The sequence below is a fragment of the Chinchilla lanigera genome, unplaced genomic scaffold, assembly GCF_000276665.1.
Source record: "Chinchilla lanigera isolate Chin_1 unplaced genomic scaffold, ChiLan1.0 scaffold00027, whole genome shotgun sequence".
Taxonomy (NCBI): domain Eukaryota; kingdom Metazoa; phylum Chordata; class Mammalia; order Rodentia; family Chinchillidae; genus Chinchilla; species Chinchilla lanigera.
Window position 1 is genome coordinate 25,668,348 of NW_004955428.1, and position 17,304 is coordinate 25,685,651.

At 36.4% G+C, this 17,304-nt stretch overlaps 1 protein-coding gene across 11 annotated transcripts in view; it reads left to right on the top strand.

Moving 5' to 3' along the window:
- The window catches only part of Camk2d (calcium/calmodulin-dependent protein kinase II delta), a 296,895-nt gene that overhangs the window by 84,847 nt on the left and 194,744 nt on the right, over positions 1-17,304 (top strand). For all 11 annotated transcript variants that reach the window (XM_005386817.2, XM_005386834.2, XM_005386824.2 and 8 more), the window contains exon 3: positions 12,598-12,657. In XM_005386817.2, coding sequence (XP_005386874.1) covers positions 12,598-12,657 — 60 coding nt within the window. The remainder of the gene's footprint in view (positions 1-12,597; positions 12,658-17,304) is intronic.

Below are 17,304 nucleotides of genomic sequence, written 5' to 3' on the forward strand. Positions count from 1 at the left end.
GTAAAATTCTACTGTGAATCTGTCAGGGCCTGGGCTTTTCTTTGTCGGTAAGTTTTTAATCACATTTTTTTTCTTTATGTGGAATACCTTTTCATACTGTTTGCAATGATGGTTTTGCACTCATGAAGTTCTTCAGTTGTTCTTTGTCATGGAAATATTTTCTTTCTCCGTTCAATTTGTTTTTTTTTTTTTTTTTGGTTTTTCTCTGGTACCGGGAACCGAACTCACGACCTTGCGCTTGCTAGGCAGGCGCTTTTGCCGCTGAGCTAAATCCCCAGCCCCTCTCCGTTCAGTTTGAGTGATAGCTTGGCAGGGTATGTTAGTCTTGGGTGGAAGCTATTTTGTCTTAGGACCTGTAGTATTTTGCTCCAAGCTCTTCTTGATTGGATGGTTTGTGTTGAGAAGTCTGCCATGATTCTGGTGGCCTTTCCTTTATAAGTAATCTGTTTCTTTTCTCTAGCAGCTTTTAATATTCTATTCTTTTGCTGGTGGTCTTGGAACTTGACTATTATATGTCTGGGTGTAGTTTTATTTTGGTTATGGTTGGTTGGAGTACTATATGCCTCATTCATTGTATATTAGGTTGTGTTTCCATGCATGGGAAAGTTCTGGTATTATTTCTGCAAATACTCTTTTTATGTCACTTTTGTTGCCTTGTGCTGTTTCATTGACTCTGATTACGTGTGCATTATTCCTCTTTGCCACATTTTGCAGCTGTTTTACTGATTTTTTTCTGGTTCCTTCTTGATTTTAAGAGATCTTTTCTTTCATGATCGCTAGCTACCATGTGGTCTTCAAAATCTGAAATTCTATCTTCAGGTTCATTCACACAGTTTTGCCAGCTTTCAGTGAAAGCTTTGATTTCCTGGATGTCTCTCTGAATCTGGTTCATGCTTTCTAAGTCATTTCTATATTGGTCATCTAATGTTTCTGTCCATTTCCTGTGTTTTTCTGTTTTCTTATATGTTTCTTCTTTAGATGTGCTGAGCAGTTCTTTCATTATTATTGTCATTTCAATTTTTGTCTGAGAGATTATTTCTGATCTGATCTCTTCTATGGCCTTATGGAGTTGTTTGTTTACTTCCATTGCCATCTTTTCAGCAATTTCAGGCATGTGTTTACCAAGTTCTCCTGTCTTTGTCTCCTGGACTTGTTCAGAGTGGGGTGGAGTTCTTAGATTGTGTTTAACCCTATGTCTTGTCGTGTTTGATACTGGATGCAGAATCCTCAGTCTCCCTATTCCCTGACAGCTCAACAAAGTCCTCTCATGTCCTTCATTGCTGGTGATCAGGCTTGCCCCTCAGTGTCTGCTGAGATGCACTGCTTAGTCTAGGGTTTTCCAGCAGGTGGTGAAGTGTATCTATTTCTCCCAGGTCTCAGACACAGACCGTGATTTCAGCTGGTGGCAGTCCATCTGATCCAGCATCCCCCTTGCAGTTCAGGGCACATGTATGACCCAGAATTGGGTTGCACTGGTGGCCCAATCCTGGATCAGGGGACCTTTTTCCTCGGGCAATTCAGGGTAATTGCAAACCCAGACACGAAGTGCAGGGTCAACAGTTTGTGGACCACCTGATTCTGTGTTTCCAGGAAGTTCAGAACAGGCACAGGAGCTAGATGCGGGCCGCACCGACAGCCATCACAGACTGCCCGAGTCTGTGACCTCCAGGAGGTCAGGGTGCAAGCAAAGCCCAAACACAAACCGCGGGGCCAGCAGCTTGTGCAGCGCCCACTGCAGTACCTCACTGAGCGCTGGAAACACACAGAGAGGACCCGCACGTGAACCCTGGTGAGAGCAGTTTGTGGGCCTTCTGTGTGAGGGTCTCCTGTCTGCCCCTGATTTTGTCTCTTTCTGACCATAGATATTAGTGGTTCCCCAGTCTTTCTAGTAGCAGTGGTCTGTATAGCATAATCCTATCATTTTTATGGGAACAAGTTTTTTCCATAATGTATGAGGTTATATGTGAAATGTATAATCTTTGGTAGAATTAATACAGCTTTATGAATTTAATTCTTTTACAGTTGTACATATTTTTAGCAATAATAGTGATTATAATATTATAAAAATTTCATTCTAGATATAGTACCTGGTGATAAATGTTTTATTCTTACTTTATGGTTGTATTTTCAAAAAATATTTTTTATGTTTAATTGACACAAAGGAATTGTCCATGTTAATAGATTACAGTGTGGTACCTGTATGCTTGTATATAATGTGTAATGATTAGATCAGGGTGTTTGGTACACCTGTCACCTTAAGACATTTATCTTTCCATTCTTTGTGTTAGGATTTTTTTTGCCCTGATTCTGTAGCTTTATTTTTATTTTTTTATGGCAAGAAAGTAAAACAAAATTTCATAACTATATAGTAGGAGAATAATAGTAACATTACATATTGTTAACTTTAAAGTAGTTATTCAGAGTACAAGATACGGGCATAAATGATTCTCCAGCAGATATTAGCACAAACCTGTCTTTTCAGTGAACTATGAGAAACTAGTAGTATAACTATCTTGTATTTTCTTCCTTTTCCTTTCTTTCCCCTTCCTCTCATCCTAGTTCCTTTTTTCTTTTGAACAGTTTCTTTTAATTCACAATATCTGTTGTATGTTTTGGACCTTATTTACTGTTTAAATTTCTTACACCAGGGAGTCAATATGATGTTTACACATGTGAGTCTGATTTATTTCTAGGATTTTTTTTTTCGTTTATTGTTTTGAGACATAATCTTGCTTTGTTGCCAGGCTGGCCTCAAATTAGAGATCTTCCAATATTGAGTGATAGATACCGGGTAGCACCTCTTATCTAGATTGTCTCACACGTTCTGTTTTGGATTCTACAAAATCAGGGACTTCATGGACTTTTTTTTTTTTTTTTTTTGGTTTTTCTCCGGTACCGGGAACCGAACTCACGACCTTGCACTTGCCAGGCAGGCGCTTTGCCGCTGAGCTAAATCCCCAGCCCCTCATGGACTTTTATTCCTTTGGAATCTATGGAAAATTCCATTTCTCCCACAGGTGAAACCACAGAAAAAAGGTGAAATGAATCAGAGCTAGTTCTGTCTCCCTGCATGGACATGAAATACAGGGGGAGGGCCTGCTCTACAGGAAACTGTGGCATCTAGTCCACAGAGAATCAAGTGGGGCTGATATCATAATTCATAATTTAACATGTGTGTGAGCTTCTTGCACAGAATAAGCTGTTCAGAAGGTTTCTCTTCTAAATAAGAATGTGTGTGCTTCCAGCATAGGAATTCAAGTCTATCATAAAGAAGGAGAAAGTCATTCTGTATAATTACAGAATCCTACTGACTTGTCCAGAACTGATGGCGATTCACTGAAACCTGTTGTCAAAAAGAATCTAAGTCAGATAGGTAAAGTTCAAATTTGTGGTAAGACATAGTTCAAAATACCAGGGTAAAATGAGAATGGAATTTTTAATTATGGAATTTTAAAACTTTATGCTGAATGAATGTGATAATTTTAAATTCACATAATTGTGTTCAGGGATTCAAGGTTTGTGATGAAGTTGCCCTGCAAATAACTCCTTCTAATTTACAGTTTGTGTGTGTGTGTGTGTGTGTGTGTGTCCTGTGCTGCTTAACATGGAACCCAGAGCCTCACATGCAAAGCAAATTCACTATGTATTTTTACATGTGACCTACTTAAATGGATAGAGTTGCCTCATTTTAGTAAGACAGTTGTCTACCAAAAAAATGCATTCATAATTTATTCCAGGAATAAATAAAGTCTCTCATAGCCTGTATAAAGTGCTCCTGAATCTATGGACAAAGCCTGTTTTTGTTCTGATTTGTTTTTTTGGGAGAAGATCTCTTCAGGTTCCTATTTCCAGGCTATTTATGATTGTTTTATATTTTTTTCCAATGTTTTCCTTGGTTCTTAGTTGACAGCAGCCATGAAACAAAAGTGGAAGAGCTCGTTCATTTTTTTATTCAGATATTTATTTAATATCTGTTATGTGCAGCTGAAACTGTTGTATATATCTGAGGATATTCACAGCATAAGAGCTGACAGCAAAATCTTGAGAAGTACAAAAAGGATAATAAGCAGATGCTTCAATATAAAACGTAAAAATAGTTTAAACTAAGGTCCATTTTGTTTAATCTTCTGTCTTCTGAGAATGGACAGCCAGCCAGATCTTGCCCCAAAATTGAAAGTCAAGTTAGGCTGGTTGTAGTACAGAAGCCAGATAGGTAGGATTAATCTGCCCTTGAAAACAGAGGGATCTAAGCACTGATCTCCAGGTGCATCACAGGGATAAGGAAAGGGAGGAGCAAAGAGGGAAGGAGTACAGCATTTGAAGCTGGCAAGCTGGAGGCCCACAGGCCAAAACTGAATGTTACAGCTGCGTTTTAAGCACTTGTTTTCTTGGGCCTGAATTCTGTAATTTTAGTTTAAAGAGTGTTGGAGGAATGAGATTGTGTTTCTGAGATGAAGGAGCTGGAAATTTAAACCCTCTTGGCTGTGGCAAACTGATGCATTCTTGAGGTTACGTGGCTGCTTTTGTGTGCAGCCTGTTGTCTGGAGGGCAGTAACTGACCATTATGGCAGAAGGCCAAACTCACCCATCTCCCCACACTACCCCTTGGTGTTTTCTGTGGGAAGATGATTCCACTCAGAGTACCTCGGACAAGGATCTGTGGGTGTTCACACCTCTTTAACTACTGAGAGCTTCACTAGGTTATGGCAGGGTAATAAGGCTAATAATGAGGATCATGTGTCAGTATTTTAAATCATTTCATATGTCATCTACATTAAAAAATAACAGATTTCCCCCACTTCATCACATGCTTCGGGCATTTTTTTTGAGGGAATGAACAATTACTTTTGAAGTTCACTGATCACCAGTAAGAGCTTATTACTTGATATTGCCAGATAAATAGTGTGTTGCTTTATGGAGCTTTAGTGATACTCTTATTGGTGTGTGAAAGTGATTCAGGGATGCCAGCAGTTTAATTTGCATTTGTAATCAGAGTTACTTTGCATAAAGTTTAAAATTTAATTTGGAACTGGAGTGAAAGATTTACTTCATGAGGTCTGAATTTACATTTTTTACTTCATTTGAAATAGATACCTTGTAAATTGAAAAAGTAGTTTAAGAAGTTGTGTAGACATAACTCTGTTTTACCCAAGTTTTCAGACCTGTTTTAAAATTCAGACATTTCTATACTTGGCGATACCATTTGGAACTGATTTTTTTTGTTTTTTTTTTTGTACAGGGAACTGAACTCAGGACATTGTGCTTGCCAGGCAGAAGCAGGCACTTGTGTTGCTGAGCTGTATCCCCAACCCCTCACTGATTTTATGTCAACACTAGATGATAATATATTTTACTTGAGGTATTGTTTATGTGACAGGTCCTCAGCCATATATTGTTAACAGTATGTCTCTTGTCAGACCTGATGAGATTGCATCCTGAAAGGTTATATATACTTTTATTCATATAGGAGGGTAGATTTGATGTTCCAAGGAAGAATAAAGCTAAATTATTAGAGTACTTTAAGAAATACTAAATGACAAGTGGAGCTGGTTCTACACTAGCTGTAGGGCTTGTGGATAATAAGAAAATCTTAAATGGAGCCAAACAGAGTTATGGATGTTTTGTCATTTATATTCTGTCTTTGCCTCTTTCCATTATAGTTGTGAGAACCAGGAATGGGAGGAGGTGGAATATATGGTTTTTGTTAGTGACTGAATTAAAAATAAAATAAATTAAATGTAAAATTAATTCATCTCTTCAGCAGGATAAATATAGAAATGTGCTTTTGAAATAGTAAGTACTTAATCACTCCCCCTCATTTGCCTACTCCTTGTAAAATACAGTTGTGAGCTTGACATTGAATTTGAAGAAGTCCAGGTGATACGCATTTCCACTATTGTTAAATTCTAGTTTTCATGAAAACTAGAATTTAGTTATACCATCATGTTTGGGATGTCACAACAGTCCCAATTGGGAGAGGCAGAATACCTCATGATTCGTAGAAGATCACTAAGTTAGGTGATTATAGGAAAGAAAAAATAAGTGGAGCTGCTTATCAAGAGGAAGGTTATCAGTGCTTTTGTTTTAAAGACTGCTGCTGCAAACTCTAAAATGACCCGAGCAATCCTTACTTCCCATGGTTCATGCTCTTGTGTATTGAAATTGGGCCAGCGTAGTGTCTTGATCCTAAGTAAGTGAATGTGGCAAACGTAATAAGATGTCACTTCTGTGCTTAGGCTCAATAAGACAGTGACTTTTCCCCTTGTTTCCTGGACTCTTTCTCTTGGTGGCTTTAAGGAACCAAATTTCAGGTTTACACACACTGAACTAGGGATGCCTCCAGCCAAAGCCAGGCAAGAACTGAGACCCTCAGCTTAGCAACCCTTGAGGACCTAAATACTTACCAGCACGCATGAATTTAGCAGCAGAACTTTTCTCACTCAGGATGTTAGATGAGACCCCATTCATGGCTGGCTCGCTGGCACACCTTGATTACAGCCTGGTGGAGATCCTAAAGCAAAGGGTTCATTTAAGCTATACCCAGGTTCCTACTCTTATAAGCTACATCCTAAGTCTGTGTTGTTTGATAATAGCAGGACAAAGCTAATATGTACGTGGGTTTACTTGCTTGGGATGTCATAAGGAAGTACCACAGGCTGTAATTTATTTTTTCAAAGTTCTGGAGGCTAAAAGCTTGTGGTGAGGGTGACAGGAAGCTTTGTTTTTTCCTGAGGCCTCCTCTCTTTGGCTTATAGACAGCCTGTCTCCTAGTATGGTCTTCACTAGATGTGTGTCAGTGCCCTGATTCTCTGCTTATATGGACAGTAGTCATGCTGGAGTAGAGCCTATGCTGCTGACCTCATTTTAACTTAATTACCTTTATAAAAACCTCATATCCAAATATAGTTCCATTCTGAGGCCTGGGGATTAGGATTTCATATGAATTTTGCAGGGAAATAGTTCATTCCATAAGACCTGGCTACATAAAGATTCGTATTTTTATCTCAGTTGATAAAACTCTCACATTTATTGTGTGTAAAGTTCTTTTGCTTCCTTGTTTTTCATTATTTTAACATAATTACATTCATTTCATGTGATTTACATATATGCATCTCACATGGCTTAGCATAAATATTTCCACGTCCTTGTCTTTGTAACACAGTTTTAATCTTTATAAGCATAAGTCTTTCGTATGCTTTACATTTAATATTCTGCTGGTAGTTATTGAAGATAATGATGTTTTCAATATCCAGTTTACTCTATTGCATTAATTTGCATTCTTAATTTTTTTATTTCATTTTTTTAAATTTTAAAAATGAAAGGAAAATATTAACAGACAGACAACCTTTTACAAAATAGCAAAAGAACAGTACAGACAATAGAGTTACAAACAAAGTAGTAGGAAATTAACAATGCTTGTTGTATTACATATTGATCTCTTCAAAGTGGTTTCTCATGAAAACAAATAGAGACATGCAATACTGATCAAGCAAGGACTCATTAACAGTTTCTTTCAGCAGAGAAATAGAAGACAGTAGATCAATTATGTTAACTATCCTGTATATACATACATACAAAATTTCTCCTTCTTTCCATTCTCTTTTCCCACATGCCAGTTGCCCTTTACTCTTGAGTGTTTTTCTATCATTTCACAATGTCCATCATACCTCTGAGTTTAAATTAACTCTTTCAGGTTTTACACTAGTGAGACAATGCGGTGCTTGTACATGCAGGTCTGATTTATTTCACTTATGAGTATGGCCTCTAGTTGTGACCATTTACCTATAAAAGCCTCGAGTTTATCTTTCTTTATAGCTGAGTAATATTCCATTCTATAAAAGTACCACAATTTTCTTATCCATTCCTTGGTGGATGGACATTTGGGTTGCTTCCACAAGTTAGCAATTACAAATTGTGCTGCTATGAACATAGGTGCACATAGCGCTGTGATACAATGTTTCTAGATCTTCTGGGAAAATACCCAGATGGGGAATAGCTGTGTTGAATGGGACCTCTAGTCCTAGTTTTCTGAGGGAATCTCCAAACTGATTTCCCCAGTGGTTTCACCAGTCTGCATTCCCACTAGCAGTGGAGACGTGTTCCTATTTCTCCACAGCCTCGCCAGCATTTGTTATTGGTTGATTTCTTAATGCTAGCCATTCTTACTGGGGTAAGGTGGAATCTCAGTGTTGTTTTAATTTGCATTTCTCAAATGACTAATGATGTTGAAAAGAAATAAAAGATCTATTCAGTGAAAACTACAGTACCCTGAAAAAAGGATCAAAGATTTCAGTAAATAGAAAAATATTCCTTGTTCATGGATAGGAAGAACCAACATTGTGAAAATGGCCATACTACCAAAATTGTTGTACAGATTCAATGCAATTCCCATTAAACTACCATTAGCGTACCTGAAGAAAACATGCCTTAAATTTATCTGGAACCAGAAGAGACCCAGAATAGCAAAAGCAAGCCTGGGCAACAGGGACAAGTCAGTTGAAATCACAGTCTCTGACCTGAAATTATACTACAAAACAAACAGATTCACAGCAGAATTTTACAAAAAATTCCGAGAAGATTTAAAACCAGCACTCCTCAAACTATTCACAATGTTGGTTCTTCCTATCCATGAACAAGGAATATTTTTTTATTTACTGAAATCTTCTTTGATCTTTTTTTAGAGTACTGTAGTTTTCATTGAATAGATCTTTTACTTCTTTTGTTAGATTGATTTCTAAGTATTTCTGTTTCTTGAATGTTCTTGTGATGAAAGGTATGGTTTCCTTAATTTCTCTCTCAGTCTATTTGTTTGTGTATAGGAATGCTTTTGATTTTTGGGTGTTGACTTTGTATCTAGCTACACCACTGAATTTATTAATGAATTCAAGGAGTCTTCTTGTGGAGTTTTTGGGGTCTTCCATGTAAAGTATCATGTCATTTGCAAATAGTGATAGTTTTACTTCTTCCTTTCCTGTCATTATTCCTTTTATTTCTCTCTCTTGTCTAATTGCTCTGGCTAGTGGTTCCAGAACTATAATGAAGAGGAGTGGTAACAGCAGACATCCTTGTCTTGTTCCCAATTTTATAGTAAAAACTTTCAGTTTTTGTCCATTTAGAATGATGTTGGCTGTTGGATTGTCGTAGATGGCTTTGATCAGGTTAAGGTAAAGACCATCTGTTCCTATTTTCTGTAAATGATTGTTGAACTTTGTCAAAAGCTTTTTCTGCATCTGTTGAGATGATCATTTCATTCTTGTCTTTGGCTCTGTGATATGGTGTATTACATTAATTGATTTGCATATATTGAACTATTTCTGCATCCCTTGGATGAATCCCACTTGGTCATGGTGTATAATCTTTTTGATGATTTGCTGAATTCTCTTTGCTAATATTTTATTGAGTATCTTTGCATCTGTGTTCATTAGGGAGATTGACCTGTAGTTCTCTTTTTTTGTTTGGGTCTCTGTCTGGTTTTGATATCAGTGTAATACTGGCCTCCAGAAATGAGTTAGGGAGAATTGCTTCCTTTTCAATTTCATTGATGAGTTTAAGAAGAATTGGCAATATATCTTTTCTGAATTTCTTGTAGAATTCAGCTATGAATCTATCAGGACCTGGGCTTTTGTTTGTTGGTAGGTTTTTAATCACATATTCACTTTCAACAATTGATACTGGGTTTTTCAGGATTTTTATTTCTTCTTGATTCACCTTTGGTAGTTCATACTTACCTAGGAATATGCATTTCTTCTGTGTTCTTCATCCTATGGGAGTAAAGATTTTCAACGTACATATTGATGAGCTTCTGAATTTCTATAGGATTTGTAGTGATTTCACCATTTTCATTCCTTATTGCATGAATTTAAGATTTTTTTACCTTTTTTTGAGAAGGTTGTATGCCTCATAAATTTCATTGACCAGTTTTGTACTGCATATATCACTTGACCTTTATGAAACTAACCTATGTTGAATTTGAGGGTACGATTAAAGAATATTGGACTGGAGATATATATGATTGTAAAGTGCTTATCTAGTGTGTGTGAAGGCCTTGGTTTGCATCACTGTGGAGGAGACAATATTCAGAATTATCTCAAAATCATATTAAATTACTTTCTAGCTGTATGTCCTTTTTAGGTCAATTTTTCTGCATACACTAAGACTAGTTTAAAAATGAAAGCAAATATGAGAATATAATTATCTCCTACTATGGAAGACATCAAAAATATTTGTAAGAATGCAAAACAGTGCCTTCTCACTATTTTGGAAAATACAGTATTGTTCATGAAAAACACATTACTATGCTGGAGTTGGAAAATTATCCCTTCTCTACTGTTATTATAGTGAAGATTGGTAAAGGCAGGAATTATCACTGAATGCTAAATCCAGAGGGAAATTCTCATGAAGAAAAGTGTGTTTGGTACTGGGGATTTAGCTCAGCGGCACAGCGCCTGCCTGGCAAGTGCAGGGTCGTGAGTTCGATTCCTGGTACCGGAAAAAAGCCAAAAAAATAAAAAATTAAAAAAAAAAAAAAGAAAAGTATGTTTGCAAAGTCTTTAAATATTTCCTTACATGCTTATAAGTTACAAAAGAAAGGAGTAATCAGTGGAGAAACCAATAGCACTCTGAATTGGTTATGAAAGCAAGTATTACTCTTAAGGTACAGGTCAACAAAATGTACCTCCCAAAGTGATAGCATTAGAAAGATGTGTTCATGCAGAGAAAGTATAGCCTAAATCAAATCATGAGAAAACATTTAGCAAATCCAATATTAGAAAAATTCTTCTAGAAAAAAATAGGTATTCAGAAATATCAAGGACGTAAAAGACAGGCTGTGGAAATATACCGGGTTAAAGAGAAATGACAACCACCTGACCTTAGCCTGAATGCTGCTTGAGAGGACATCACAGTTTTAAATTGGAAAAAAAGGAACGTAGCAAACTTTATCAATGTTAAATATGCTAAAGTTGATAAGTGTTTTATGATAGTAAGACAATATCCCAGTTCCTAAGTTTCACTGAAATTATAAGGATCAAAGGCCTTGATGTTGGTAAATTACCTTCAAGTAGTGTAGAAAAAATTATATTTATAGACATGTATATATATATTCACATGTATGTATGATTAAATATGCATACACATTCAGAGAGGCCCGTGGAGGTTGCACACTAATGATTTTTAAAATGAAAAATATATTTATATTTAATGTTTTAAAATATTAATGTTAGGTGTATCTTGATAAATAGTATTCAGGTGCTGCTTATATTATCCATACTCTTAAATTTTCAATTTCCAAATACAAAGTTAACTTACTAAATGTAGTTACTTTTCAAATTATGTAATGAGTGAATTATCATTTTTAAATAAACATATTTAACATTGTTCTTTTTAAAATTTGAAAGGATAAATATCAGTAGATTCAGTCCACACAAACAGGAGCTTTTTGGGTACTTGATAATTTTCAGGGTTTACTGGGTGCCTCAGAGCACAGAGGTTGAGCACCATTGGAATACACTCAGTGTGTAGCTAGGCAGGTGTCTCTTTCATCCTCTCAAGTCCTTCTGACATTCAGGACATCTGATCTGATAGATGCCACTCACTAATATTGTAATCTAGAGCAAGCCAGTTAACCTTTTAATTTTCTCATGTGTAAAATGGGAGTAATAATATCTATCTCAGGAACTTGTGAAACAGTTTGAGTATATAAAGACTCTCAACTAGTGACCACTGAACAGTGCTGTTCTTAGGAGCAAGATGAGTTTCTGTGTTTTTGTCTCTTTCAAGTTAATTTGTGCTTGGTAAGTGATTTTGATTATAATTATAAGACTATGTTCTACCACAAGAAACTAAAGAAGAGTATCAAGGTCATTCTTAAAATGCAAGTTTGTTCTGACTCATTTTCCTGAAAGAAATGTTTAGGAAAACAGACAGCTGAAGATGAGCCAGCAGTCAGGGAATTGGGCAATGTTAGGAAGAGCATCATACACATAGGAAATTGAAACAAGAAGTATGTGAAGAGTTGTTGATGGACTATTCCCTGAGCAGGAAACACTTCTCCCTCAGGGGTAAATTATAATTGTCTTATTTAGTCTTGGATCCATTAGCATTCCACTTTGCAGATAGTTATCCTGTGCTCCACATGGATATGTCTCTGTTGGTCTATTTAAGTTCATGTAACAATATTTATTTAGACAAAAAGAAAAAAAAATACCATTTCTTCCAGCCCAATTATGAATTCAGCCCTATCCTATACCTCATGCTACTAAGAATCAAACCAATAAAAAATAAAATTAGCCAGGTGTGGTGGTGCATGCCTGTAATCCCAGCACTTGGGAAGCTGAGGCAGGAGAATCATTGCAAGTTTGAGACCGGCCTGTGCTGCACAGTGAGCTCAAGGCCAGCCTGAACCGCATAGTGAGACCTTGTCTCAAAAAAGACCAAAAAACAAAATAAAATAAAAAATAAATAAAATTAGATGATTCAACTATGTGGCCTTCACCTGAGTTCATTTTTTCCTGTTTATTTAAAAAAAAATCAAAGGACACTGTTTATTGTCATCTGTTATTTTATGCTTTATGATCGTTTCTTTTTTTTTTTTAACAGATCATCAGAAACTAGAAAGGGAAGCTAGAATCTGCCGTCTTTTGAAACACCCTAATATTGGTGAGGAAATATTTTCATTATATTTTAAATGTTAATTTAATATGGTATATACTATATTGTACCACAATAAAAATATTAGTTTTAATAACTTACAACTGTTAACAAATAGATTCCTACCTTTTAGTTTTGCTTACATTTGTGTTTTTTTTTGTTTTTTTTTTTTGTTGTTTTTTCTCCGGTACCAGGAACCGAACTCACGACCTTGCACTTGCCAGGCAGGCGCTTTGCGGCTGAGCTAAATCCCCAGCCCCTGGTTTTGCTTACATTTGAATCTTCAGTTTTTTAAAATAGGTTTGTTGTTTTTGTTGCATTCATTTTTATGCAATCTTTGATAGGAATGGAAAATAAAAAGTATTGCTATAAATTAATTTATGGAAATTAAAATACTGTGTTGAATCAGTAGTGTTACATTTCCTGTTCTGAAGTTTGACTGCACGTTGCCCAGTGGATATTGAAAGATTAAATAAATTAAAATTAGGTAATCTGTGATTGTATTAGTTTGAGTTTCGCTACGTATTTGGAGTTTGCTAGTTTACATTAGCTAGTTCAGTGTCCCTTTATGGCCTCATGTGAAATAAAAATGGTAATCCCTTAGCTAATTTGCAGGATTGTTGCAAAAGTAAAAAGAAAATTATTATAAAAATACCGAAAAGATATGTGGTTATATTTTTTCAAGAAGTAGCAATTCTGTGTATTCTAACACTATAACAAGTATGGTCATAGTTGAATAGTGTTTTTAATGTGTAATTAAGAGTTGTTCATCAGGTGAATTATGGAGAGACAGAACTCATGGCATTAATTTAGTCAGCTAAATTGCTTTTTATTGATCTTGTAAAAGGTTTACCTTATGCTTATCAATTCTGTTCTCCCAACAAGTACAATGATTTTAGAATGGAATCCCTAATTATAAAATAACATGATAGTTTATGAAATTAAAAAATTGAATGTAAGAACAATAGAAGAAAAAAGACAAAATGAAAAGAAAAATTTAAAAATGCATAAATTAAGTGTGAAACGGTAAGTCATTCTTTTAGAAAAATGGTATTATCCTCAGTATTACTGTCAACAAAAATATTTTTGACCTAGAAGTAGTGAGAAAGAGATGAGGATACTGTGGGATTTGCAAAATCATTCACTGAGAAGGTTTCCACTTCTTTTATTTTGATGTGTAGAACCATTCATTATCTATTGCTGCCTTGAAGCTTTTAGTCTCCTGCTTTTAGTGGGTACATTATACTTTACTGGATAAATCTGAAGCATTACATCCTGTCATCTGTCTGAGAGGAAACTTCTGGTTTAGGGAAAGAACAAAACTGTAATGTAAATATACCTCTTAATATTTTCCCCTGACCAAAATCTGTGGCATTTCCTGGTTGACAGCAAAGTAGACCCCTTTATCAAGTACCTTTTAGGTGGTAGTCTTCTCCTTGTGTATGATGTCTGTGTCTGAAATTCTTTTTCATGTAAAGACCCCAGTCTTGCTACATTAGAGCTCATACTAACAACCTAATTTTAATTTAATTATCCCTTTTGTTATGGTTTGTGTCTAATGTTTCCCCCAAAGCCTCAAGTAGTCAGGGGAGTGGCTGAATGTAGTTTGTGATAGATTCAGTGTCTAGTTCTGGAATTATGGATTTACCCATAATTGTGGAAGATGAGCCAGCAGTCAGGGAATTGTGTGTGGAATACCACACACACCATAGGGTGAGTAACCTGCATACAATGTAAGGGACAGAAAGAGTACTCTTTTTGCTTTTGCTGTCTTATGCTGCCATGAACTGTTGCCCCTGTGCCATGCTACCCTGCCTTGGAGCAAACTGCAGAAAGAAACCTCTGCAAACTGTGAGCTAAATAAACCTTCCTTAATAAGTAATCAACCTTAATAAATAATAAACCTTTCCTTCCTTAATTCTGGGCATTGGGTATTTTGTCTCAGCAATGAGGGAAAAGTAACCAAGACATCTTTAAGTGCTGTGCTTGTAAGTATAGTCACTTTCTGAGGTATTAGGGGTAGGACTTAGTGACAGTTAAATTGTGTCATCAGCTTGATAGGCTGTGAGTCCCCCAGGGCAGTGACAAGTACACTTTGATTGTGCCAGGGTGGGCCATGGACCCAGGGCCTTGGATGCTGCATTTGGTCCTTGGCCTCTTCCTCTTTGGCACTGTTCCCCTGCTGTGTATCTCAGCTGTCCTTAACTGAGCACCTTCGCTCCACCATCTCTTCTGCCATAATGATTTTGCCTTGGAGCGAATTAGACATGGTGTGAAACCTCTGAAATCATGAGCCAAAATAAACCCTTCCCTCTTGAATTGTGTGTGTCTGGTGTCGGCGCATGAAAGAGAAAAGTGAACAATACTGACTTCAGTGTATGGATTGGCAGGGGTTGGAGGGGAGCTAAAATTCAGTCCACAGCATTGGCTGAAGAAAAATGACACAGTATGACCCACTACAGTTCCAAAAGTACTTCTCTTGCTCGGGGGTTCTGATAAAATAAAATCTTAGTTTAGTGAACTTGCATTTCCTGTGCAGAAGTGTTGTTCCTTGTTTGTTTTGTTTCTATCAAGAGCCTTCTGTGAAACACAGTTGGATAATGAAGCTGGCTTCATCTGTTTCCCCTAGGAGTTTAAAGTTGAATCTTCTAAACACTTTCAACTAGACAAGAACTATTTTCATTTGGAGAACACAGGAGGAAAAACCTTATAAAAAGGGAAAGTCATATATGGGAAGAGTTTCATAGTTTTGTGAGCTACACAGAATAACACAGTGTGTACTTTTCTTCAGGCATCCTTAGAAGCCACATGTAACTTCCTGGTTACCTTACTTGAGGTATTTTTTCATCTGTCCAGATTTCAGCAGTACAGAAGGAATGAGGGAAATACAAGTCCTTGAAACCCAATGAGACTCATTTCTAACCACTAGAGGGATTTTGAGTGATTCTGTACCTTAAGCTGCCTAGGCTGTAGATAAACATGGACATAGTCTCAAAAGTTATAACATGGAAAATGCACCTGTATCATTCACTCAGTAAGTCACTGTCCAGGGTATAAGGTGGACCACAGGCTCAGGAAGACAGTAAACAAAGTAGAGGGTATTAGTAGGTAATTAATTGAGGGAGGTGGGAATAGGGAACATTAAGGAAATTTAAAATCATTGACGACATTATTAAGAAGATGCAATTTGAGGAAAAGCCTAAAAGATAGGAGGAAGCAAGTCATTGTCTCCCTGATGGGGGCAAAACACAGTGCAAGGAGAAGGAACAGATAGCATGTGGAATAGACTGGGCCGCGCCAGTGAGTTCTGCCATCACTTTTGAAGTAATTAACAAAAGATATTTTTAATTCTATTCTAAATATTTTAATTGGTGAGTTTAATTGATGTTTCCATGTAATGTAATCTGACAGTTTTTTATTTACTGAAATAAAGAACAATGATTTAGAAACAACCTCAGTAATAGCGATTGTCATAAAATAGTAAGCAACAACCAACAAATGATACCATAAATGGATCTGTGAATTACTGCAGTGTGGGGAAGTAGTTGCAAGTGTAGTGAGTGGAGCGCTATGTTTCTTTTGGGCTTGTCACACTGGGTGACAGTAGTGGGTAGTTCACTCGCACTTACTACTACTGAGTCATACCACACAGGGAACACAGCCTTTCATCTGGACTCCCTGACATGGATAATACAACAGCTATGAAATAGGAGACCCTTATCCTCTTCTTCCTTTCCTCTATTTTATTATTTGTTATGTTACTTTATTATTTCCTCTATTGTGTTATTTACGATCTGTTAGGTTTTAAAACTTCAAGAACAAACATTCTTTTTGACAATTTCTCCTCTGTGACAATTTGCTTATTTCATTTTAATGTGCCTGTCTTTTGGCATAGAATTAACAATTTTGAGAATTTACAGCGAGTAAATTGTTTCTCTCAAGAAACACATTTTTTTAAACTTGCAAAAGTAAAACAGTAATTTATTAAACTACTTTTTAATGCTATTTTAAAATATTTTTCTGATATTAAAAGTAATATATACACTTAGTGGAAGATTTAGAAAATACACCGTGAGGTATGGAGAAGAGACCAGAGGGCACAGTTTATAACATTTGTTTCATACATTTTTATCTTTTTATAATAAATTTGATAGAGATGCTAGTTTTCAGCATTCTCTTGTCTACATTTTCTTGACTCTTCAGGTATATCATTTGGTCTCACTTAACCAAATTCCTTGTAGGTGTAACCATTGCTAGGCCAAGTTTGCACTGTACAGATTGATAATAAAGCAGCGATCAAGATACACTGTCTTTCTTCCCGATGCTTCCATCCTTGTGTAAAAACAAGTAAATACTGTAATTACATGAATAAGTATGCATTGAAGTATTGAAGTCTATGCATTCTTCTATAATTGAAGTAGGGTAATTTGATACCAGACCAGGTGGCTACTATCAAAAAAAAGAAAGCCAGGTACTAGTTAAAAGTGATGAAGATGGATTTTATTTGGAACTATTGCAAGAGGGGAAGAACAAAGCAGCACTCCAGACATAGCCAGGTCTCAGACATCAAGGAGAGAGGGTGAGGAACTTGAACAGGTGTCAGAAGTGGGCAGTGACGTGGGCAGTGACGTCCAAACAGGATGCTTCACTTTGACT